The following is a 10,967-nucleotide window of genomic DNA, read 5'->3' as shown; positions in this document are numbered from 1 at the left end:
AAATTACACATTAAAACCATGGAGAGGTTCTATTAGATTCAATGTAAATTACATGGGACCAAGGGACCAAATCAAACTCTAGATTATAAATTCATTTTATCCTTCATCTTAGTCTATTTAAACTGCTGTAACAAAATACCATAAAGTGGGTAATCTAAAAAAACAGGAATTATTTCTCACAGTTCTGGAGTCTGGGAAGTCCATTATCAAGGCACCTGAAGATTCAGTATCAGGTGCAAGTAAGTTTCCTCAAGAAGGTGTCTTCCTGTGTCTTCACCTGTTAAACGGGGCAAAGGGATTTTTGTGAAGCTACTTTTATAAGAACACTAATCTTATTCCTGAAGATTAGATCCACAGAACTTAATTATCTTCCAAATATATTGCCTCCTAATATTGTTATCTTGGAGGCCAGGATTTCAGCATGTGAAAGAAGTTAAAAATATTCACCATATGCCATTCATGTAGTAAACATACAAAAAGAAACAGGAGTGTATGTTTCAAATTATAACACTGTCTCTCAGGATGGTAATAATATAGGGTATGTAGAGAGAGTGGAATAATTTCTAGCAATGAATTTTTTGTAAGTGAAAATATAGTCCAAATCATTCATCATTAAGAAACTATAAATCAAAACAATAAAACACCACTGTCCACTTATCGTGATGGCTAATATTGATGATAGGTAACAAAGAGATGTGTGTGGTGGGAATATGAGGTCAAGGGGATAATTCTCTAAACTGGACCTACTGTGCTGACCCTCCCTCCACCCACCCTGCTTCTTTAAAAGTCAATTTACCTGCAGCCCTTCCTGGCTCAAATCAATAGGATATGTTACATTCCTCAGCAAGCAACCTGTTATCTGCAGGAGAAATGCAGACCCAACAGATCCTTCCTGCCAATAAGAAGAACACAAGCTAGGAATTTGTGTCTGTAAGGAACAAGGCTGTAGCTATTTCTCCCCCGATTCTGACCCCTTCCCCCACACCACATTGTAATCTGGATTGTTAACTTTCTTGTCACTCATTGGTCCAATTAGCCTGCAGGCTTTCACTGTTTAAGGGTAATTCTCCTGCTATTTTTTCCTTTTTCTCGCTTTCACTTTTATTTTCACTCTCACTCACTGTCACTCTCTTATTCTTTCTATTTTGCCCTTAAGAGCAGACACTCTGTCTGCTAATAAAGTTTCTTGTGTGAGTTCCTGAGTCCAGAGTGGTTTGTTTCGAGTAATTAATTTTCCACAAAATTGAAAGAGATTCATTTTAAATTAAGCCTACCTCAGATATATTTTCAAATGTAATTAGAGGGCTGGGGATAAGCCTGTGATAGAGCACTTGCCTAGCATGTGCAAGGCCCTGGATTCAATCCCCAGCATCACAGATTATTAACTAATTAAAAATTTTTAGAAAGGAAGTCATAGAAACATTAGGAATTTTTACAATAAAGCAGGAAAAGAATTTTAAAAACTAAATGAAATATGATTAAAGGGAATGATTTTGTTCAGGTACTTGTGAATCACAGATACAACCTACATTGGTAGATCTGTGTAATGGTCTTTTGTGATACTTAATTTTACATCTTCTGTGCAGATACATAAGAAAGCAATCTATGTATAAATACATAAGAAAACAAACTAATTAGTTAAAATTTTCCTTGCTTTTACTGAAGGATTTCTAGGAGTCTGTATGTTTCCACGATCTGTTTTAAGTATGTGTATCCTTTCCCTATATTTGATACAATAAAATAAGAAACAGCCCTTTCTTGCTAAGTGTTTGGCATTATTTTTCTAATTTTTTTTTTTTGCATTATATGAAGTCAGTTTTATTCCTTTAATGTATCATTTTCTTTCTTATTGGAAACATTTTATGTTTAAAAATGAATTTACAAAGGAACTTTTATAACACATTTGTTCCAAATTAAAAATATGTTGTGGTTTTAAATGTAAATTTTACTTTCGTAAACATTTTTAACTGTGTACTCTTCAGTAAAGTGTATTCACATTGTCATGCAATTGATCCAGAACTTTTTTATCTTGCAAATCAGAAACACCATAACCATTAAAAAACTCTCCTTTTCCGCCTTCCCCAGTAATTATCATTCTACTTTCTATTTCTATAAATTAACTCCTTTATGTACTGCAGTCCACCCTTATGCATGGTTTCACTTTCTGAGGGTTCAGTTTCTCAAGGTGAGTTCAACTTTTCATTGCTATGACAAAATACTTCAGAAAATAAACTTTAAAAGAGGAAAGATTTATTTTGGCCTACAGTCACTTGGCCCCATTGCTGTGGGTTTGTGGTGAGATAAGAGTATATGGTGGAGCAGAACTGCTCACCACATGATGCCAGAGAGAGAGAACAAGGAAGGGGTTGGGAAGAAAATATACCTTTCCCAGGCATGCCTTCAGTGACCTACTTCCTCCACTTTGGCCCCACCTCTTATGCTTTTCCATCACCTCTCAATGGTCCATTCAATTATGAACCCTTAAGTGGATTAATCCATATCAGAGTCTTCATAATCCAGTCATTTTTCAAAACCCCTCCTCTGAACATTGCTGCACTGGAGTCTGCCTAGACCTTCAACACATGAGCCTTTGAAGGACATTCCAAATCCAAACTATAATGCAAGGTCAGGCACAGTCCAAAATTACTGAATGGAAAATTCCAGAAATTATCAATGCATAAGTTTTACATTGTGTGCATTCTGAGAAACATGAAATCTTGTGTCATATCTCTCCCTCCTGCCCATCACATAGGTCATCTCTTTGTCCAGCATATCCACACTATATGCTACCAGCCATTAGTCACTTGGTAGCTGTCTCAGTTATCAGATCAACTGTTGTGGTATCACAGTATTTGTGTTCAAGTAACATTTATTTTATTTAATAATGTCCCCAAAGTGTAAGAGTGGTGATCCTGGCAATTTTAAAATGCCAAAGAAAAGTTAAAAAGTATTTCCATTAAAATGATGGAAGTTCTTAATTTAATAAGGAAAGGAAAAATACTATGTGCTGAGGTTAAGATCTATGGTAAGAATGAATCATCTATTTATGAAATTGTGAAGAAGAAAAAATATTCATGCTAGGTTTGCTGTCACACCTCAAATTGCAAAAGTAACAGTCACAGTGCTTGATAAATGCTTAGTTAAAATGGAAAAGGCATTGAATTTGTGCAAATATGTATAGAAAAAAACAGTTTATATAATATAGCAGTTAGTGTTGTGTTAGTTGCTATGACAAATTTCTGAGAAAATCAGCTTAAAAGGAGGAAGGATTTATTTTGACACAATTTCAGAGCTTTCTGTCCATGATCACTTGGGCTTGGCACTTTTGTCCTGTGGCAGCACAGTAAGTCATGACAGGAGCACATGGCAGAGGACAGTCTGTTCACCTCATGGCGGCCAGAAAACAGAGAGAGAAGAAAGAGTCATCAGGCTCCCAATATTCCCTTCAAGGTCAAGACAGACCCCTAATGGCCTAACTTTCTTCTAGTAGACCCCACTTCCTAAAAGTTCTGCCACCTCCCAATAGCACCACAGACTGGTGCCCAAGATGTTAGCACATGGGCCTTTAGGAAACGTTGAAGATCCAAACCGTGTAGTTTCATGTATCCACTGGGAGTCTTAGAAGGTATTGCACATAGATGAGGGACTGTTGTACCTTATATAAGTGCATCCATGCAGTATTTGTCTTCTTGTAAATGACTTATTTCCCTTAGCACAGTGTCTTCAAGGCTCATCCATGTTGTAGCATGTGAATGGACTTTCTTTTTATTCTATTCCATTGTGTATGTTTTTCACATTTTGTTTATACATTCACCTACTGAGGGACATTTGTGCATTTCCAAATCTTTGCTCTTGTGAATAGTGCTGTGATGAACATGGGTGAGCAAATATCTCTTCAAGAACATGTTTTTAATTTTTTTTTGAAAAATAATTTGCAGCTTTTATTAACTTTGAATTATTGGTTATCTTTCATTAAGTATTTTTCTCAGTCTTAGACTAATACAAGGGATGAATAAGTAGGGATTTGTCTTAATTTTTAAATTATTTATTTATTTTTGAATATTTTACAGATTGCATTTTGATTCATTGTACACAAATGGGGTACATCATTTCGTTTCTATGGTTGTATGTGATGTAGACATATACTCAGAAGTGGAATTGCTCAATCTTGCAGTGGTTCTATTTTTAACTTTTTAAGGAAACTACATAGAACTCATTTTAAAGAGAAAGAAAGATGATAAAGATGTCATCAAAATATTCTCTTATGGAAATCATGTTGGACCAACATTCCATACTCATAGGGTAGGAATTCACTTCCCCAGTCTCTGTTGCCCCCACTCTTTTCCCTGAAAACACCCTGGATTTCTTTAGGTATCCACACTTCCTTCAGAAAGCTCTTGACTCAAAGAAATTCAGCCTCATAACCAGCTTTGGGAGTATATCTTGCCTACTCGAAGACATTCCTGGTGATCCCACCATCTAGCCATGAATGGTTTGGAAACTCTGACTTTAGGCATTCAGTTTACGACTTCCCTCTGGGGACTATTATTGGTAGAGGATTGGGCGCTCTGCTTTTCAGGAAATTTTGGGTGAAGCTTGAGAATCATTTCTTACAACTCTGAGGTCTAACAACAGGCTCCTGCTACATTTTCTCTTCATGCATTGGCTGTTCAATATGGTCTTCCCACAACCATCCTGGGGATGTTACTCCTCAGGACTTGTTTTGCTTTGTTTTTATACTAGGGGTGGTACCTGGGGCCTCCTGCATGATAGGCAAGTACTCTGCCACTGTCCCCAGTCCCAACGAGCTTTGAAATTCTAAGAGAAGGTTTCAATTCTGTTGCTGAAAGAGGAATGGGGAAAATCTTACCAGCAGATAGTCTGATTAGATCTAATCTAGAGGAAGAGAGGTTGTACCTCATGGTGGCCATGGAGGAAAATGCAGCACTGCCAGCCTATACAGTTCCTCTATTTACTTTGTTTGTTTGTTTGTTTGTTTATTTATTTATTACCAAGGATTAAACCTAAGGACACTTAACCACTGAGCAGGAGTTTTGCAATCAGACAGATCCAAATGCATATATTATCTCCCATGTATATTGGTATTCATATTTAAAACTCCATATATGTTTTTTACACACATATACAGGTGACCACAGACATCAGAAAGTGACATTTTAAAATTGAAAATATTTCTTTGCAACCTTAGATTTGAGCTTCAAATTATTCTAGAATGTTCCCAATGACATGTTCTGCTTCTCAAAATCCTCATTAATCTAACACACAGCATACACATTATTTTCAGGTTGCTAGTTAAATAGAATTTTATTGGAAATAAGCATTTAAATTACAAATTTTCATAAAAATGTTTTCAACAATATAAGTGATAATTAGGTATAATTAGAACACTAAAGAAACTTTATGTGTTACTAACAGTTACTTCAAATGTTCAAATGCAGTGATCGCCCAGTGTAGTTGTAAGTGGGATGTGAAAATCTCATTTCCTGTTCTAACATAAGATATATAAATTTGCTTTCCATTTAATATTTATCAATTAGAATTTTCCATCTGTACTAAGCTATACGCATGAGTAAATATTCTTCCTCTTACTTTTCTCCAACTTTGTAACTGAAATTTGATATCAAAGCTAATTTTTATTTTAATGACATTGACAATTTAACCACTGGTGGAAAAATAGTCACCTGAAGTACTTACTACCACAATGATATCTGATTATATAAATTATCATATGATCACAAAGATTATTACAAAATTATATATCTAATCCTTTATGTGAACTCAGTGTTCACTTTTTCCTTTTGTAAAATATTCTTGCAGTAGAATCATGGAATATTCCAGTCTAAATTATGCTTTGCATTAGAGAAGAGATCTTCTAGGTAAATCCATGAATTCTGACTTAGGCCAAGATTTTTATTCATATGTAAGAATGAAAATTTTATGCAAGATTTACTAATCAAATTTACTAATTTGATCTTAAAAATTACTCTAATTTATTATACATTCAAAATAAAAATTGTATGTTACCATATAAAATATATTAATCTTTTTCCACATTACAGAAATTGATGAACTTATTTGGTGTCAAAGTATTGCATAGGGTTTGAAAGAATATATATCTTATGTTTGAATGAATATTGGATTTTGCTTACTTTGATTTATTGCCCTTGCTCACTAGTTACGTTTTCATTTCTTGGAAAAAATGACCATTTAAGTTTTCCTGTGTTTGTTATTCCCCTCTAAAATTGTGTGTAACAAAATAATCAATGTTCTAGCCTACCATCACAAAGCTGCAATTTTGAAGTTGTTATGCTCAAGCATGTTAATTTTCTAAAAATGGGATTTGCAAAAGCAAAACAATATTACCATTACGGAAGATCTTCCACCCATCATCTCTCCAGAGACACCCCAATTTCAACAGCTGTACAGTCATTAAACTGCTTTCACAAGAGATAAGGAACAAGACAAGGGACCATGCATGATTTAGTATAACAGCAAAAGAAACACATTGAAGAAGTCGGGAAGAAGTTGCCCACTTCAGCCCTACTCAATTCCACACCATGGGGAACCAAGCTTAGCATCAGCTTGGGAAGTCAAGAGGCTGCCTTCACCAACTCTATCCCAACCTTGGGTAACACAGCATGGAACAAAATTTCATTCATTGCTGTGATGTCAGGGCAACAAAACAGTACTGCGCCTTGTAATTTAATGACAGACTTCTCAAATTGAATACTTGGGATGACATTCATGTCCTCTAGCCATAGGCCAGTTCTTATGGACAAAGCCTCTGAAACAGCCAGCGCCACATGGAGAGAGGCAGCCCCAGTCCATTGGGCTTCTGGCCAATATCACTTGTAACTGGTCACCACACTGCTATTCCATGAGGCTGCCTCAGCAGTAGGCAGTCAATATTAGTATGGGTCCTGGTGTTATCCAGTGCTGTGATGGCTCAGTGTGCTTTGGACTTAGGGCATGCCAAAGCCTGATAACATTCATTCTTACAGGCATGGCATTGGATCATTAGGAAGGTTCATACTCCTGGACCATAGTCAAGTTACCATGGAAGTGACCACTGGACCTAGGTTGACCTCAGGGCAGGCCTTGAGGGACTGACTATGGGTTTCTAGGTAGTTAAAAAAGACATGCAGAATACCACACCAACCATGGTATCACTAAAAAAATAAAAATTAAAAAATTGAAAAAAAAAAACAAAAACCCTACAATTGGATTGCCCTCTAATACTGAAACAGGGATAATATATCATCAGATTTGTAGCAAACCTGGATTTAGGGCACCATTAAATGCTATAATAGCCAAAGGAACTATAGGATCAGAATAAATTAGCAGTCTGCTTAGAATTTGTGGAAAGGCACAAATCAAGACAAATTATACAGATTGCAATAAAAATCAGATCCGTAAGTGTGTAGATGGCACTACACACCAATAAATAGGAAGAACTTTCAAGTAAATATGACTTCATGTAACCATTAAAATAAGGCACCAGATAATGAAGATGTATCAACAAATTTAAGTCCTTTTTGTCACTATAGAATTTAAAAATTATTGTTTTTGGGAAAATAAGATTCAAGAAAAAACAATAAAGATCTGATACTCCACATCAGTAATTATCAGAGAAATACAAGTCAAAATCAGAATGAGATATCATTTTACTCCAGTAAGAATGGCTATTATAGAAAACCTATAATGAACAAGAATTGGTGAGGATGTAGAGAAAATGAATACTTGCACGGTATTGGTGGGAATGTACATTAGCATAGCCATTATGGAAAATGGTAAATGAAGCATTTTCTAAAAGAATGAAACACTGAGGGTTTGGGGATATAGCTCAGTTGGTAGAGTGCTTGCCCAACAAGCACAAGGCCCTGGGTTTGACTCCCAGCACTGAAAAAAAAAAACAAGAATTAAACATTGAGCTACCATATGATCCAGCTTTTCTAATATTGAGAATATACACAAATTAAATCAGTATGTCAAAAAGGATCTGAATTCTCATGTTTATTATAGCACTATTCACATTGGCCAAGAAATATAAATAACTGAAGTGTCCATCAACTAATAAATGGATTTAAAAGATGTAGCACACAATGAAATACAAATAGTATAGTACCTATAAAAAATAATGAAATCTTGTTATTTGCAGCAAAAGGAATAAAAATAAAAATCATTATTTTAAGTGAAATGAGCCAGACACAGGAAGATAGATAACACTTTATTTTACTCATGCAAATTATAAAAATGGATCTCATCAAAGCTGAGTATAGAAAGGTGTTTGTGGAGACTGGGTAGAGTAGGGTGCCTAAAGACCTCGAGGAAAAGCTTACTCAATCTGTAGGAAGTTATAGTTAGGTAAGAGTACGAAGTTCAGAAGTGCTTTTTAGAGTGTACCATTTACAAAAAAATGAAATAAAATAAAATAAAAAATAAAAAAAAAGATTTTCATTGTTTCAACAGAAACAAACAACAAAGTGGTAAATAATAAGGTGTTTGCAGATATAGATATGCTTAAACATTACAGAATGTATACACAGATCAAAACACCACATATTACATGAAAAATATAATTTTATATTTTAATATCAGTTAAATCAAATTTGATTTAGAGAAGAGGAATTCGAAAACTAGTTTTTCTCATTTTCAATATTACTATTTAATGTTTTGTCCTGTGATTCTCAGAATGGAAAAGCACATCACATGGATCTTTACTGAAGACTTTGCTATTTGGTGCTAAAATAAAACTTTGATTGCCTTATATTGTAAACCCATGAAAATCATATCTTGAGGCTTAGGGAAGAGTAAACAAAGGGCAGAATGGCAGGCAACAAAGGAAGGTAGTGAGCGGAGTGGTTTCTTAGCTTGTGGCCGGCTGGGGTAAAAAGCAACTCCTCTGAAGCATTGTCCTAGGCTGTACAGTCCTCCTACCCTAAAGACTCTCCCTCTGCCTGAACCCCAGGGGTATTAGCTTCTCACTCAAGAACAAGGATCAGGGACCTGTACACACTAGGTCATAATTTCCATTTGCAGTTAATTATACACTGCAGTGTGACTTTATTCCCTGTAGAATCCAGCTAATGAAACAATTTTATTATTAATTACTTCATCCTAACTTCCTCTTTCACAATATATATGCCCCTTTTCCGTTTTAACATCAACACTCTCCTCCTCCTTTTGAAAGAATGAGCATTGTTTAAAAAATGGATATGCTCCTTTTGTCAATCCACATGGTCATTTTTATGCAAAAATACTTCATGAGGAATATAATCTAACTTCCACCACTTAGAAATGAACGTATGCTTCATTAACAGGATGAATCCTGTTTGTTTTCATACTAATAGCACCGCCCTTCTTTAGCATTTCCCTGTATCTTCACTTCTTATCCCTAAGTAAGAAAATTGAGTGATTTTTAATGATATTATTTAACATTGTGTTTTCCATCCTGATTGCTAGAACTCCAGGGTAGCTACATTTAATATTTATATTTGAATTTGAAGGATATTTTCTAATTGATAATGTCCCAGAATTAACAGATTTTTTTTTCTAAACAGATTTTCTCATGTGAGACACATTTTGAGCTACTGATAACAAACTTAGTAATACATCGAGTTGGTTTTTACGTTGCTATTTCTGTACTATTAAATTGTGGAACAACTGCTAGGATGGCTACCGATTACGATTTGTACTATTATGTATATAGTACAACCTAGAAAAAAATCAGCCTGACAAAACATGCCTGATACTCACTCAAATGATGATGTTAAATTGTGTCCATGAGTCCTGCCAGTGCAGGTGCATGTCAGGGCCCAGGAGAGTCAGTGCACACTGACCTGCCTCTCACCACCTGTCCCACAGCCAGAAAAATGGAATTAAGGGCAGAGCCAAAGGTTTGAGATTCAAATGCTAACCAATAGCTTGTGTAGGTCTCCAAAACGTCATTGGCATAAATTTGGACCAATAGCGATGCTACTTTTTCCTAAACCTTGATTAGCATAAATTTGGACCAATAGCGATGCTACTTTTTCCAAACCCTGATTAGCATAAATTTGGACCAATAGCGTGGATCCAAGCACCATATTTACCCCTGGAGTCGCACATTCAAACGGCAAAGTGCCGTGGGATTTGTGAGGTGGATTTGACCTTTTTTTTTTTTTTTTTCCTGCGCGCACGTGGGGCGCAGGGACTGGACCCAGGGCCGTTAACTACGGAGGCCTTTGGGTTCGAAGACATGAACCGCGGGAGAAAATTGGCCGTGAGCTTCCGGGTTTGCCTGCTTCCTCGGAACCCCCCTGGCGATGGGAGGAAGAAACTCTCCTTTCACCACAGGGACTTTTCAGAGAGGTATGTGTACTTATTCACACGTATCAATGAAAATGAGACTTGTTGATATGGAAGGTTGAATAATGAAGTTTTCGGAAGCGATGCCAGAATCTAATTTTCGTGGAATACCAGCTAATCTCGTGGCAGAGTTGAGCGTAGGTTGCATGCTTCAGACTAGATCATAGGTTCATTGGTTTGGTGTTTTCTTTCCCCTTAAAAGAAACAATATTTGAAAGGACCTCCTCATTAACATAATGTAAGAAAGCTGACAAATTCAGATTTTGTTCTCAGAGCAGAAGGAAATGAGCTAAAGGTTGATCAGTAAGGGAGACAGATGGCTGTAATACTCAGGTGGTTTGAGGTTAGGTTTGGGGTGACAGTAGAGAGTTGAGTAGAAGGAAATTGCAGTTACCCCAACGGAGAATCTGGGCACAAATACACAAAAATAAAAATATTGAGATACTTTCTAGCGGCCTAACGGGTGTAACCTGCTTGTAGATTGGTTGTGCACATGAATTAAAAGATAAATTAGGAATTCTTTAATTAATGAATTAAGTTTTAGCAGCAAGAATGAAGACATTACTATAGAAATGTAGCAGAGAGTGCTTTAGTCGATA

The 10,967-nt window shown here is 35.9% G+C and overlaps 1 protein-coding gene across 1 annotated transcript in view; it reads left to right on the top strand.

The window, feature by feature from the left end:
• The first annotated feature begins 10,292 nt into the window (after positions 1 to 10,292).
• LOC306660164 (uncharacterized protein) overlaps positions 10,293 to 10,967 on the top strand; it is a 78,152-nt gene continuing 77,477 nt past the window's right edge. The window contains exon 1 of the mRNA XM_079138322.1: positions 10,293 to 10,371. Coding sequence (XP_078994448.1) covers positions 10,326 to 10,371 — 46 coding nt within the window. The 5' untranslated portion in view covers positions 10,293 to 10,325. The remainder of the gene's footprint in view (positions 10,372 to 10,967) is intronic.

This window comes from Sciurus vulgaris (assembly GCF_902686455.1).
Source record: "Sciurus vulgaris genome assembly, chromosome: 4".
Lineage (NCBI taxonomy): Eukaryota > Metazoa > Chordata > Mammalia > Rodentia > Sciuridae > Sciurus > Sciurus vulgaris.
This window is presented reverse-complemented; position numbering and strand designations above follow the sequence as displayed.